The sequence below is a fragment of the Chiloscyllium punctatum genome, chromosome 10 (genome assembly GCF_047496795.1).
Source record: "Chiloscyllium punctatum isolate Juve2018m chromosome 10, sChiPun1.3, whole genome shotgun sequence".
In the NCBI taxonomy this organism is placed as follows: domain Eukaryota; kingdom Metazoa; phylum Chordata; class Chondrichthyes; order Orectolobiformes; family Hemiscylliidae; genus Chiloscyllium; species Chiloscyllium punctatum.
In genome coordinates, this window is record NC_092748.1 from 57,859,278 (window position 1) to 57,875,620 (window position 16,343).

General features: G+C 37.9%; 1 protein-coding gene across 3 annotated transcripts in view; it reads right to left on the bottom strand.

Annotated features, from left to right (window-relative positions):
* Window positions 1–16,343, bottom strand: part of metap1d (methionyl aminopeptidase type 1D (mitochondrial)) — a 164,445-nt gene that overhangs the window by 81,159 nt on the left and 66,943 nt on the right. For 2 of the 3 annotated variants that reach the window (XM_072579251.1, XM_072579252.1), the window contains 4 exons: window positions 12,792–12,941; window positions 11,165–11,313; window positions 6,889–6,931; window positions 5,388–5,551 (listed from right to left, as the gene is read on the bottom strand). In XM_072579251.1, coding sequence (XP_072435352.1) covers window positions 5,388–5,551; window positions 6,889–6,931; window positions 11,165–11,313; window positions 12,792–12,941 — 506 coding nt within the window. Of the gene's footprint in view, window positions 1–5,387; window positions 5,552–6,888; window positions 6,932–11,164; window positions 11,314–12,791; window positions 12,942–14,034; window positions 14,196–16,343 lie in introns of all 3 variants that reach the window. The other variant, XM_072579250.1, reaches the window with a different exon arrangement.

Sequence of the window (16,343 nt, forward strand, 5' to 3'; positions counted from 1 at the left end):
AGCCACCATTTGCTAGCTCCTTTCAGTTCCAAAGAAGAGTCATATTGGATGCGAAATGTTCTTCCTGTTCTTTCTCCATTAGAGTCATAGAGACGTACAGCATGAAAACAGACCCTTCAGTCCAACTTGTCCATGCTGACCAGATATCCCAACCCAATCTAGTCCAATCTGCCAGCACCCGGCCCATATCCCTCCAAACCCTTCCTATTCATATACCCATCCAAATGCCTCTTAAATGTTGCAATTGTACCAGCCTCCACCACATCCTCTGGCAGCTCATTCCATACACTTACCACCCTCTGCGTGAAAAAGTTGCCCATTAGGTCTCTTTTATATCTTTCCACTCTCACCCTAAACCTATGCCCTCTAGTTCTGGACTCCTTGACTCCAGCAAGAAGACTTTGCCTATTTATCCTATCCATGCCCCTCATAATTTTGTAAACCTCTATAAGGTCACCCCTCAGCCTCCGACGCTCCAGGGAAAACAGCCCCAGCCCGCTCAGCCTCTCCCTATAACTCAAATCCTCCAACCCTGGCAACATCCTTGTAAATCTTTTCTGAACCCTTTCAAGTTTCACAATATCTTTCTGATAGGAAGGAGACCAGAATTGCATGCAATATTCCAACAGTGGCCTAACCAATGTCCTGTACAACCACAACATGATCTCCCAACACCTGTACTCAATACTCTGACCAAACGCCTTCTTCACTATCCTATCTACTTGCAACTCCACTTTCAAGGAGCTATGAACCTGCACTCCAAGGTCTCTTTGTTCAGCAACACTCCCTAGGACCTTACCATTAAGTGTACAAGTCCTGCTAAGATTTGCTTTCCCAAAATGCAGCACCTCGCATTTATCTGAATTAAACTCCATCTGCCACTTCTCAGCCCATTGGCCCATCTGGTCAAGATCCTGTTGTAATCTGAGGTAACCCTCTTCGCTGTCCACTACACCTCCAATTTTGGTGTCATCTGCAAACTTACTAACTTTACCTCTTATGCTCGCGCCCAAATCATTTATGTAAACGACAAAAAGTAGAGGACCCGGCACCGGTCCTTGTGGCACTCCACTGGTAACAGGCCTCCAGTCTGAAAAACAACCCTCCACCACCACCCTCTGTCTTCTACCTTTGAGCCAGTTCTGTATGCAAATGGCTCGTTCTCCCGATATTCCGTGAGATCTAACCTTGCTAATCAGTCTCCCGTGGGGAACCTTGTTGAACGCCTTACTGAAGTCCATATAGATCACATCTATTGCTCTCCCCTCATCAATCCTCTTTGTTACTTCCTCAAAAAACTCAATCAAGTTTGTGAGACATGATTTCCCATGCACAAAGCCTTGTTGACTATCCCTAATCAGTCCTTACCTTTCGAAATACATGTACATCCTGTCCCTCAGGATTCCCTCCAACAACTTGCCCACCACTGAGGTCAGGCGCACCCGTCTATAGTCCCCTGGCTTGTCTTTACCGCCCTTCTTAAACAGTGGCACCACGTTTGCCAACCTCCAGTCTTCCTGCACCTCACCTGTGACTATCGATGATACAAATATCTCAGCAAGAGGCCCAGCAATCACTTCTCTAGCTTCCCACAGAATTCTCGGGTACACCTGATCAGGTCCGGGGGATTTATGCACCTTTAACCATTTGAAAACATTGATGATGGCGAGTTTCTCCGGCACCTTCTGTTTTCATTTCAAATTTCCAGCATCCACAGTACTTTAATACTTTCTTCTTTGATATGACCACGGATATGCTTTTTCATTGGATGTATTGTATTACACCAAAAAGTTAGCCATTGTCTTGTTAAGGCTGAAACACCCCAATCCAACACCAGCACCTCCAAATCTTGTTAAGACAGTTGTGTGATCACGTAAAATTCAGAAGGGTTACTTGGTTCTGATGTATCCTTTGACAATGCGATGCAAAATATATATCACAGGAAACTTAACATAATTGACACAGAATCAGCACACTGAACTGGCCAGTGTTGCGCTTGCTATGGGAAGGCGGAGTGGGAGATGCATCATGTGTGTGCATTGACTAGGGTGGTGCTACTGGGAGATGACTGGTGAGGGTAATAGTGCTTATTGGAGGTGCTGCTGAGGTTGTGCCTGGGGGTTGAATTTGCAGTTAAATGGGTGAGGAGCAATGTTTAACTGGAGAGCTGAGATGACCATGATTGGCAGCTGGCAGCCAGCAGTATCCCAGAAAGTTTAAACGTGGAGTATACTCCTGCGCCTTTTGGTTCTATTCTCAGGTATGTATGCTTTAAAATCTTTCCTGTTTGTCAGTAGCCGTCAGCAATTTCTTTAAAGACCGCCTGTTAAGTCACATATGGACCTGGTTTTCCTAAATAAAGCTGGCACCAGTGCTGATGCCTCAGGGTGAACCAAATGATGCACAGGGAGCCTCAAACAGGCATTGTGCTCGTTACTTACGTATATGAAGAAAATGTTTTGGGCGTGGTATCGAGATACTATTTTTGATCATACCAATACAATGGACAACACACTTCTGGCTTGTCATAGACATGTGCTTATGGCTGCCTTATTTGATGCTCGAGCATCAGAAAAATGGGATCAATGTCATTGTATCATATTTCTGGCACTGAACTGATAAACATTTTTCCTCTAAAGGTCCAGTAGGACAATTTGAAGCTTGATTCAATTCCCAGATGATTCCTTCCATGCTTGAGTTAGCTACCACTTTATGCAAATCCTCAGCAAACTTACCAAATTCCACTTTGAATAACACAACTATTTTCAATTTTTCTCCCAGAGTTTCAGAGTCATCACGGCACAGAGAAAGTCCATTCAGCGCATCAAGGCCATGCCATTTCTCTGTAGAAATTTTGTTTTGAAATCACTCATTGTATTTGCTTCCACCGCCATAATAAGCAGCAAGTTCCAGGCAAAACGAAAAGAGAAGTATTTATAAGACTTGAATCATTTTTTAAAATCTCAGTGTTGACCTAGTATAATAGGGCTGGACTGATTAGGTCGGTCTGGAGATCAGGGACAGATGTGGGAGTGCTGGTGGTTCTGAGACAAGGACAGCTTCAAACTGGTTTGGAAGCCATCTGCTTTCATAGATGACATTACAGAGTAACATAACATGCTATTGTGAAATATTATACATTTTTTCTCAATACTCCATAAAAATGTGCATATTCAAATATACAATATTCTCATGAATAAATAAACTGAAGGTATCATTAATCGGATAATGACATTGTAAATATTTTTAGATGCTGAAGAAAATAACTGTAGAAAATGCTTGTTTTCTTTGCATCGTGAAACTATTAACCTGATCAAGTTTAGTTAAAAATTCTTGTAATAGTAACTTACAACTAATTGTGAATATGTAGGTATAATTAACTATTATAATTGCTAGAGAATCAATAGGTGTAGTTTTTAATTTTTGTGGTTTTTCTTCAATAAATCAATAACATACTTTATTGTTAAATAAAAAAACAAAAACAAATAAAAATAAGTAAAAGCTATCTCATTATTTCTGACTTTATCAAAAAACAACCAGGGCACATTTCACAAACAATTGAGAGACCAGATGCATAGAATTTTATAATAATAATAATTTTCAGAATACAAAATTAACACACTTTCAAAGCAAGCGCCTTGAAATAGAGAAGGTGCCAACTGCAGTTTGAGGATATCTGAATGTGGTATATGCTGGTTTATGGTAAAGAGTTAACTTGTAGACAAAAAGGGAAAGGAGGTCGGCACCCAGCAGCCACTTGAATGTGAGATTTTTTTTGTTTCCCTTCATGCATACCGAGCTCTCCATTATTAGTCTTAATGATGGAAAATTGTAGTGTTGATACAAATCTTTTTTTTAAAGCAATGGGCGGGAGCTCCATTTGTTAGTAAGTTCTTTGTGACTGAAAGCCGTAGATTGTACATCTACAGCAGAAAAGGCTGGATGCTCTTTCCATAGCACAGCTAATTACTCCCACTGTGACCTTGCTGATCTGCAACGTTCCCCCCCTACATCTCATCTACACGCCTGCTTCTGTGTGTGCATGGTGTCAGAGAATATGAAAAACCATATAATGAAAGCAGTTTCATGATGGATAAAAGGCTACTGGAGTTGCACTTGGTACAAAGGAGGTTCAATTATATGAGTAATTGTGATAATTTAGCCCATTCATGGACCCTTACTTGATCAAGAATGAGACTCACAAAGGAAAATTACTTTAACAGGAAAGTAGGGAGAGGGGGGATGAAGAAGGAAGGAGGGGGATAGGGGTGTCGAGAGAAAAACAAGATGGAACAAGAAAATAGATATACAGAGGGAAGGAGAACCAGACATCGTACAACAGAGATGTGATAAAAGCTGACATGCAGCTGTGTTACACAATTAAATTCAATTTTTTTTAAGCAATTGATGAATGCAACTACTGCAAATGTGCCTCAGTTAGCTATCATTTGTTGTTCCGTGACAGGAAAAGGATAATTACCTCTCAAAGTGAATCAAAAGACTGACATGCCCTTTAGACACAGTCATGAATGCAGAGCTCGATAGAATGCTTGAATAAGAATTCTGGAGCTTTCTTTTCCTTTATCACTGAACAAATTTTGTTAGATATAATGTAAGAACACCACCAGCAGACGCATTAAACCCTGGGAGTTCTAAGAAACTAAGTAGCTTTATCTTTTAACTCTTCCAAGCTGTAAAATGAAGCTGCATTTGCATTTAATTTCTATTCTGAGGGTAGTTTTATATTGACTAAATTTTCTACTCACAGGAGTGGTTTGATCTAGCAGATGCTGTGGCAGATTATATTTTAATAACTGTAATAGCACACAGTCTATGCTGTAAAAACTCATACAAGAATTTAACTGCAAAAACATGAAACTCCCAATCATACTGTTATTGGAAAGAATGAAAATCAAATTAATGTTACTGATGTTGCTGTAAGTTTGGAATGTTTTAGGTTTATAGGATCAGACTAATAATAAAAAAAATCATGACTTTAGCTACTCTTCATTAAATGATAAGAATGTAACATTCAGCAATGATACATTTTATGGGTTTTATTTGACTTAACAAAATAGCCAGATGTTTCCACAGAGAGTTTTGGTGTGAAGTGGAGAAACGAAAAATATATACACACAAGCACTGAAAACTAAACAGCAGGTAAGTGCAAGATATCTTATACACCTCCTACTCTCGCTATACAGACTGAGTCACTTTAGGTAATCTTCCTTGCTCTGGGAATAACATTATTGTCTGGCAGTTCAAATACTCCTATCAGGCTGAAAATGATGACCTCATGTCATAAAACATGTTATCAACTTTATTCCACACCACTAATAACCTCTGTCCCATTAGATTTCCCCCAGGCCTGTCAGTACAAGACTTACCTGATTGTGTTTCCAATTACATTCAGTGGCGCTCCTGGCCTACAAACAGCAATTGCTTCATTTCTGCATCTTCTGGCAATCTCAACGAGCTTTTGCCCAGACTCATCCACATTTCCAACCAAGAATGTTTCAGAGGTGTCACCATGATACCCATTAAAATACACCTATTCAGCCAAAAAATGGAGCAGAAATAATTTTCTGTTAATATTTAAACAAAAATACTGAAGGATTTACAAACACAATGATGGATTTAACCATGTCTCAAAATAATAATTTTCAAGAAGGCACTGTTCAAAAGGTTGACGCTTGAATTTACAAACAAGGCAAACCAAGGTATGTCATACCCCATCCCTACACATTGCCCCCCTATTCTTGCCTCCCACCAATTCACAGGGGATCCAATTATGCTTTCATGGTCAGTTCTCAATTGTTTATAGAAATATACAAAGCTTTATACTGTTTCAGTGAATGAGAAAAAATGAAAATAGCACATGTATCACATTACTATCTACATATATATGCTGTATAAAAACAGTTATTATAATTCGTAACAACTTGAATTTTTTAATGTTGCTTTTAGCGTCAGATCATTTAACTCAAGTTGCTTCTATCCTAGATATTTGTATCGTTGACAGTAAATGATTAATAATTGTGCAACAAAAGGAATGATCTGTAGTAAAATGCATTACCCAGACAGATGCAAAGCAATTGTATTAATAATGTCTTGGAATTTTTAAAATTAATTCTATGGCATACTAAAAACGAAAATGGTAAGTTGTAGTTAAAAAACAGGATAGATTTAACATTTTCATCCAAGTGTTTATTTTAACCTAAAGACAAATGTAATAAGGTCAAGCTAAGAAAATTGGAACTCTTTTTGTTTATATTCAAGTCAAATCTACAAATAATTCTAATTGAAATAGACTTGCAGCAGGATACCTAAATCAAGGTTTTAATAATTGTGAAAGACATTTTGTAGCAACAGTATTACTGTCCTGGGAGACTGACACATACAAGCTATGCCTGTCACTGAAGCCTGTAATGACAGAGTATGATAATCACAGGCCCCACTCAGAATCAGCAGGAAGAGGAAGATCAAACTCTGCACAGTGAAGGGAAAAATGCCAGCCTTCTGCACATTAGCTCATCTCTCACATTCATCCATAGAAGCCTCCCAACACTGCAGTGCTCTGCAGTAACTACATAGTGGATCAATAACAATTACACCTTCTCAGGGGGATGACATGTAGCAAGATTGAGATGACATATCACTCTGCATTGATCTTAAAGTATCTAACTTCATCTCCAAAATCTAGGCAAACCTTGTTCAAACAGAAATAAACAAAAAGGAAAAGGAAGGAGAAGCAGCTGTTCTTTCTTGACCAGAAGTGAATTACATGCCCATCTGTACATTTCACATTCTCAATTGAGAGTTTTTCCTGTTGCTGCTGGGGATCAAAATGCTGGTCAAAGTCTCACTAGTTTCAAACTAAATACTTACCGTTACATCAATGTTGATAATGTCTCCATTCTGAAGAGGTCGACTAGAAAAATAAACATTAAGAAACTGAGTGAAAATTTCTTAAACATCAGCATAACAGAGTAATCAGATTAATGGCAGATCAGAATTGGCCTAGCAATTATTTATGACTATAATTATATTAAATTGTGAGAACACCATGTGATGCAGAAACAATACAAATGCTGACTTTTTTTGATAATTCATTACAGCAATATTTTTTTCTGTTGCATGACTACACAGATTATATACATTGAGATTTCCAGTTCTGAAAAATTACCTGAATACACCATTCATGCATGTAATACATTGATTAATTCAATCGTCCATATTAAGCTTTGAGAAAAAATATAACTGAAGAAAAATACAGTGTTGAAATATTAAACATGATCATATCTGTTCTTTGAAGAATGTAATTGAAGAATGAATTGGATGAAAGGAGTTAACAGAAAGTTAAGCAGTCCTTCATAAAAACTTTCAGAGTCCCTTTCACATCATCGCAACACATTTCTGACACAGTAAAATCTATCAATAAGTTTATTCTGTGCTGCTTGGCAACAAAACACAGAAAATTGAGTAAAATTATAATGATGTGTTTCCCCCTCTCAAATTGGACATATCCCCAGTGAACATGAACATTCAATTTACATGTATTAAACTCAATTAAACCTTCCAAAACGGAAAAAAAAACAAAAAAGAAACCAAGCAACTACTATTGGCCTGTTGTTCTGATGGTTAAAGTTCACACTTCATGTCAGCAGTGAAAAAGCCAAAGCAGAGGACAATGTTTACAACGTATTTTATGATGATAGCTCTAATTTACGTACAAGAATGATTTAACTTTCGCTAGAGAAATAAACTTTGTTTAATGGATTAAGTTTTAAACAGTTGTGCAATTTTAGCAATCTTATTTATGTGAATACTTTGTCTTGAAATGCTTCAAATCATTATTCTTACTAGGTTACTGAAATATTTTTCCAAGTCATCAATGTGAAGATTTAATCAATTTCAGACAGGCCACGAGAGGAAACAGTTATTTTAGACATAATCCTATAGTAAAGCTGTAGATTGGTGGTTTCAATGCAATTTTACACTGCTTGCCAATTCGTGAAAGACCACAGAGAGTGTCAACTACAATAGAACATAATAATATTCATATGGTAAATGATGATAATCAGGAGAAGATCCTTTAATCTATACAGTGTCCAACACAATTACAATATGTTGTATTCATAATACATAAGGTCAGTCATCTCAGCTCCAGTGTCTATTGGACTGAAAGCATACAGCTTCTGGGGGAAAGGGGAAGACAGAGAGGGGAGAGCGTGACAGTCAGAGAGAGAGCGAGAGAGCGAGAGAGAGCGAGAGAGCGAGAGAGCGAGAGAGCGAGAGAGCGAGAGAGGGAGAGAGGGAGAGAGGGAGAGAGGGAGAGAGGGAGAGAGGGAGAGGCAACTCTGATTGAATATATTCCTGGACATTTCATCACATTTCACCACATGCCCCTGTTACTGGCTGCTTCACCTCCTCCCAAACATTTCCCCCAAGACTGTGACCAGTCACCAACCTATTATTTCTAACAGCCTAACACTTTCCCAATAAAGCCAATGGGTTGGATTTGACCTCCTTAGAGGTAGCAGGGTAGCTTGTTCTAACAGCAAATAATTGGACTGATGCTCAAAGGTGAGGTACCTGCCTCTTCCCACCAGCAGTTAAGTTCTTGGCAGTAGGTTTGTGGGCAACCTGCCACCAATAAGACTCATAATTGATCAATTAACAACTTGAAATCTCTTAGACCCAATAACCTGATTTCCCAGAAGATGAGAAAAGTGGCTACTCTTTTGACAGAGAAATTAGGGAAGCTGGCTTACTGAGTATGGGGGCAAGTTCTGTTTGCCTCAATCTGAGAGCAATTGGAGATACGGCAAGGGGGTGGCCACTGAAAGCCACTGCTGAGAAATGGGGTTTAGTAACTCCTAAAAATGCCTGATCCCGCACTTAGTGCAGAAAACACTACAACCACACCTATGGTTCATTCACACTAAGTTTTTTTTTGTAACATCATACTTGTTCCCCACTATTCTGTTGATAATTAGTCTGCTAATTTTTACAATGTTAGACCACAGAATGAACTTTTCATCCATGGACCAACAACTCCTAAGTGAGATTTCAACTCTGCACTTCTGGCTCAGAAACTACCAATGGAATCATAAGGCCACTTATTCACACAAAGACGATGAGGACCAAAAAAGGAGGCTGGTTGGGGTCATACCTAGCACATAGGAAGATGGTTGTGGTAGCTGGAGGTCAGTTATCTCAGCTCCAGAACATCTCTGCAGGATTTCCTAGCCAGCTGCACTTGCTTCATCAATGACCTTCCCTCCATTATAAGGTCAGAAGTGGAGATGTTCACTAATGACTGCACAATGTTCTGCACCATTCGTGACTTCTCAGATACTGAAGCAATCCATGTTCAAATGTAACAAGATCTGGACAATATCAAGGCTTGGACTGACAAGTGGTGTGTAATATTTGCACCACACAAAATGCCAGGCAATGATCATCTGCAATAAGACACAATCTAACCACTGGCCTGTGACATTCAATGTTACCACCACTGAATGCCCCATTATTAATATCCTGGGGATTACCACTGACTAGAAACTCAACTGGATTCACCAATTAAATACAGTGGGTGAAAGTGAGGACTGCCTATGCTGGAGATCAGAGTCGAAAATGTGGTGCTGGAAAAGCAAAGCAGGTCAGGCAGCATCCAAGGAGCAGGATAACTGACATTTCAGGCAAAAGCCACCATTCCTGATGAAGGGATTTTGCCCAAAACGTTGATTTGCCTGCTCCTTGGAAGCTGCTTGACCTGCTTTGCTTTTCCAGCACCATACTCTCGACTGAAATACAGTGGCTACAGAAGCAAATCAGAGACTGTTAATCTTGTGGCAAGATACTCACCTCTTGACTCCCCAGAGTCTGTCTAACATTTACAAGACACAGGTCAGCAGTGTGATGGAATAGTTCCTACTTGCCTAGATGACTACAACTCCAACAACACTCAAGAAGCTTGACACCATCCAGGAGAAAGCAGCCTGCTTGATGGTACCATATCTACTAGCATTTACTCCCTCCACCACTGCTGCTCAGTAGCAGCATTATGCACTATCTACAAGATGCATGACATAAATTCACCAAAGGTTCTTAGACAACACCTTCCAAACCACAACCACTTCCATTTAGAAGGTCAAGGGCAGCAGCTACGTGGGAACACAACCACCAGCAAGTTCCCCTCCAAGCCACTCACTATCCTGACTTGGAAATATATTGCCCTTCCTTCACTGTCACTGGGTCAAAATCCTGGAATTCCCTCCCAAAAGGAATTGTGGGTGACCCTACAGTGGATTGCTGTGGTTCAAGAAAACAAGTCACTGCCACATTCTCAAGGGCAACTGGGGATGGCAATAAATGCTGGTCAGTCACAGAAGCCACACCCTATGACTGAATATAAAAAAAAGCAAAAAAAAGGCTAAAGAAATCCCAGAAGCTACTGGAAATTAATAACCATGCAGTAACAGCTGAGAAGCAAAATGCAAGGTTAATGTTTAAGTGTAGGTTTCACTTAAACATTTGGGTGGTAACTAAATGCTAAATGCTAACGTTAAGAAGCCTTGAGAATCAAAGGCGTCCACACCAACTAATAACATATGCTTTCTCTTTACAAATGTTGGCACATCTGTCAAGTATTTCTGCAATTTTGGTTTATTTCAAAATTATAGTATTTACATATTTCCTTTTCCAGTAAACAAAATTTTATATAATGCAAATTGAGGTGTATATGTTGATCAAGCTCACAGAAAGCCCATTTTTCTGACCCCAAAAATCAAGCATCTATTCAATCTAAATTGACCCACCTTTTCAGCCATTACATGTTATGCTCTTATTTATAGTCAGTCTCAGTTTTTCATCCTACAGTCACATTTTATTTGATGGTACCTCATTACGAGGCACAAGAGATAAAGCAGGTAATATGGGATATGTCGTGAAGATGCACAGGAACTTAAGATTATTTTCCTCACTGTATAAATTGATATTCATTTTTAGAGGAATTTTTGATAGACATGTACACCAAGATCTACTGAAATCTACCAATTGCTTAAAATTCAGTTCATATGGGAATACAATATTAAGAACCTAAATACTTTTAGGAAAAGAGCTCCAAGATTAATCAACTGGACAAATGAGTAACATATACCTGTCAGGTATGCCATGGCATACTACATTGTTCACAGAGGTGCAAACAGATTTTGGAAAACCTCCATAACCCAATGGCGATGGGTACGCATTATTTCTGATTGCTTCATGATGAACAATGTAATCCAACTCTTCAGTTGTCATACCGACCTAAAGATTGAAAATAACAGAATGGAAGAAATACGACTATTCGTACAATATTCCAAACTTTAACATGCACCTTCTATTAGCTAACAGAGTTGGGAAGAACAATAAAATCTTTTAAGGTTTAGCTTTTACTATGTCCCATTAGAGTCAGTTTTATCATTGGTAGACCAAATTAAAAGAAGATGTCAAATATTGCTGGCTATTTCTCACTACAGGAATATACTCTGTATTATCTACTAAAGTAGAAATATGAACCCACAAACCAACATTGCTTTCAATTTGAAATTATGCAGAAGCAATCGAAACAAAAGAATCCAATCTTCTCTATCATATGTAATATGAGTGTCAGCATGATATAATAGTCATTAATTATATCACTAATGAATTAATACTAAAATTCAAACTGGATCACAGTATTGTGAAACCAAACATGATTAACTCTGAATACCACTGAATTTAAAATTTAACTCTGCTTCTTGTATGGATGGTGCAACTATCCACCACACCCAATCCCCACATCAAAACCCATGCTACCTACGAAATTGTGACTTTCATTCTATCTGAAAATCTTTAGGTAAGCAGTCAAATTAAAATAATTTTTAAATAATTTATACTTGAAATATCACATTAAATGCTACTTCAACATTCGTGATTGGGTCACAACATCTAATTAAAATAATGAAACTGAAGTTGTATTTTTGCTAGAAAATTTTAATATGCCATCATTTGATTTTCCACTTAGATTTGAGTTATAACCTGATAATTACTGAGGAGGAGGTTTTATAATGCCCTACCTCTGGACCATAAGCCCCTCAACACTTGTGAGCCATGAAAGGTGTGTTCAATGTGGCCAACAAGATTGATTATCAGCCTAGAAATCCTTCCATTAGGCTATGGATGGCGGTCAGAATGGATGACTCCTTGTCAGCCATGCTTGACAACAAGTAATGGCCCTTAAGCTATAGTTTTTGGGAACAACATTATGACCTGTTCCAGGAAAATCTAGCTCTGGAAACAGATATAAGCGTGTGCTTTGTCTGTCTTGTATGCCACTTGGTATGAGAAATTAAGAAAAAGAATTATTGCAGTAGTAAAAGCTGAGAAGTATATATGAGTTCTGATTTGGCATTTTCTATTTATCATGTCAAAGGGAAAAAGAAATAGACACCAATATCCTTTATAAAACTTTAAAAAATGTGTTCTTGCTTTATAATGAGATAATTATAATCTTGTTTTATAAGCAGTCAAAGAAATAAAGGTTTGATGTTGATCTAGAAAACTATCAAAAATTACTTTACTTTTACAATTTGAAGCCTTTTCAAATAATTTCAAATACTTTCAAATTAAGTAAATGACTAAAACATTAGATGTTTTGATTTAAAATTGTTCTAACTAACAAAGATAGAGAATGAGGCACAAAGACAGAGGAAAAATTGTTAAAATGGTTATTTTCAGTTAACCTTTTCAACAACATACATTACCTTTAAACTACTTCCAGCCAAGAGGAGGATCTGGCGAGCCAGCTGACAGGCTTGTCGAAGACCCTGAATCTGATCTTCATCTTTAATTTCGATGCAGTCTCCCCAGTCTGGTATAATGCCTGTCGTCACATAGTCTGGCTTCTTTATGTGCTTGAAAAAAAGATTGAAAATGAAGATGAGAAAACTGGACCGTGACAATGGGATCATTTTCTCAAAAAGAGACTCCTGCTTCATGGCAGTTTGCCCTGAGTGTTACAGTGTCAACCCTTCCTGAGTCATCAGACAAACCCCAAGGCTGCTGCAATATTTCTTCGAATGCCCTTTTGAACTTAACATTGCCAACTTCTAAGTTCTTAGGAACACTCAAAAGACTAACCCGAGTAGCAGCTTGCTGTTTTGTAGCCCCTGACTGAACTATTCTAAAGTAGCAAATATGGGGCTGAAATTACTGAGTTTTGTTTAAAATGAATAGTTGGTTTACCAACTTAAAAACAAATTTGAGCAACTTTTATTAATTTTGATGAAGCACATGGGCCTTTTTTAATCTACGTTTCCTATCGGCAAAATGAATTATTCATTGCCAGTATAATCTATTGAATGCAAAAACCTAAACATGAAAGCATGCCTTGGCTTTTTAGCTCAAAGGCCTAAGTTCTACTGAAGCCAGCACCTTTCATAGATGTGGATATTACTTACTGTTAAAGAAATTTGTGCAATTCATTGAAATACACTAAATATTTTGACAGGTAAAGTTTATCACATAGCTGAGATAGAAATATCCTTTTGTATTATGTTGAATGTGAAGTTGTAGCTTTATGAACTGGTTTCAGCATTTATTTCAACCACTTATTGACATACAAAAGTCCTGTACATAATTATGCTCCATATCATAAACATCATCAGTAACTCCTTAATATGGCAAAGCTATACTTAGTTCTTTACCAATAACTGCTAAAATTTATATACATGAAATTTAATAATGAGAAAACTCTGATTCAATTTTGTACTCCACCATATATTTTCTTTAAAGCACGTAAATGTTATAAAATCCACTATGTCTGCCTAATATCTGAGTTCTTTACCCTTCTTTGACCTTATCCACAATTACATATCGAGTCTTCTTCATTATTTCTACTTAACTTGTCACAGCTCTCATTTCACCTTAACCTCTCTTACAGGTAATCACGAAACTCAGCAGGGAGTCTTGTTGAAAGAATAATACTTTAAGTCAATAACCGCGTACCTTGGGTACAGGGTAAGATGGTCCAACAATAGCTGGATGGACAACACTGCAGGAGGTACGCTGCCAAAAGATACATCTTATAAACTGAACCCCAAATGGTTTGAGCTTGTGAGCAGTAGTGAATTGTGATGAGGAAATTCTGCAGCAGGCAGTCACACATCCTGTGGAAACAAAGTCATATTCCTTGCATTTGCCAACAGTTTTTTAATATTTCTTCTAGTTAAGTCAAAATGGCACTTTAATGCATATTTATGGAAACTTCAGATACTAAAACATTACATAATTTTCTCAAAAGTAGTAATCCATTGCAATTAAAGCAAAGAAACAAGCCAATAAATCCACTGGGTCCATGCCACACTTATATCTCACACAAGCCTTTCAAAGATAATCTGCTCTATGAAATCAGTTGGTTAAGTAATTTAGAATATTAAAATAATACGGCAGCCCTGCATTCTTTAAATTTGTTTTGTCAATGTTCTGTAATGAACTGGCAATTTATTTACAAGAACAATTTATTTTTCAATAAATCTGGCTTGATATTCTTGTCTGTACCACATTTACGTACCTGTGTACTTAGTAATGATATGTTGTGAACACTCCTGGAATCAGTTCCTTTTTCTTTACCTTCCTTTGTGCTTCACATTCTCATTCAACAAAAAGAATAATTTAGATTCTTTTTACTCATTGAAAAATGTCAATGTCATACACTAAGTTTGTCAGGAAGCTTAATGCTCCGGCAGAACATAAGGATTTCTAAGTATTTTATCCAGTTTGTTTTTGTCACTAACAGCACAGATTTTCAACTTGTGTTAAATCCAGATTTACAAGATTTCGGCCTGGAGTTTTCAGTAGATTGTACTGTTCATTCCCTGCAATGCAATTCACACAAAATTGCCCAAACAAATGAAAATCGAGAGGAATTTCCAGTACAAACTCTGCTACCTTTTCTTATAAGTTTTAAAAATCTAGTACTTTAAGCAAGCCCCTGTCTATAAAGCTGGCTACATTCCTGATCACCATTGTGAGTTTTGAAAGCCTGGAAAAGGTTTAAATTTAAGGTGGTTCCTTCAATGCAAAAAAACAATAGGCACATCTAAAAAGCTTTGTTTGTAGTTCATGAAAAAAACTATCCACTGTACACCGAATTAATTACTAAGTATCTCCATATATTTTTAAAAGTTATGTTTATTTATTAAAAAATCAGTTTACACAAATGTATTTTCAGCTGTATCAGTCAAACCGCAACAAGATTACCACTCAAATTAAATCAAGAATTTAAATCAACGAATGATTTTAAATCTATAATCTAAATGTTCGTCGATTATGCTGGTTCTTTTCAAATATTATAATTGGCAAAATGCAAATAAGTTTGAGTGGCAGCTTTAGGTGAAGAAACACATTTCACAAAACTACAAGAATTTTGGCCTGGATCTTCAAATGTGTCCAAAGCAGAAAGACTACACAAATACATTTAATCTGAAATATAGCGCAAAACAGACGATCTAAACATGTATATTTGGTGCCCATTTTTATATGCTGCCAGAGCATACAAGGGGGCAAATTTTCCATATTTTACTAAGTGTCAATTTCAGAGAGTTTCATGGAAGGTTCTCTTCTATGAGGCCCTGATGATTTTTCTCTCTCAATTTCCCACTGATTATCTCTTCTTCATTGCGCAAATGAAGCATTACAGATGTGGAGTCAATCTTCTGCTCAAGGAATTGTTCTTCATAGCGTTGCTGTATTACTAACTGGTAAGGCCACAATTGAGAGAGGCAAACAGGTGGCCAGCTTTGCTGACATGAACGTGGAGGTCCTGGTGGACATGGTGATGGAGAGGAGGAGCATCCTCTTTTTCCAGGACCCCAGAAAAATGTTCTGACAAGTCTGGTCCACAGTAGCCACCTAGGTGAATGCAGTGTCCATGGTCTGGAGGTATGTACAGCAATGCCATAAAAAGGTTAATAATCTTCTGCATATCCATTGGTAGGTGCCACCATTGTCCTTCTGCTGCCTCATACTCCTGCTGTTATTGTATACAGCTCTCACCAAGACTCTTGGTGTGCCACACTCTCTACTGCATGCAGCATCTTCCCTTGATGGCTCTTACTCAGCCCATCCCCACAAAGGTAAAAGTGAGGACTGCCGATGCTGGAAACCAGAGTTTAGATCAGAATGGTGCTAGAAAAGCACAGCAGGTCAGGCAGCATTTCAGGAGCAGGAAAATCGACATATCGGGCAAAAGCCCTTTATCAGGAATCAGAAGGGCTTTTGCCTGAAACGTCGATGTTCCTGCTTCTTGGATGCTG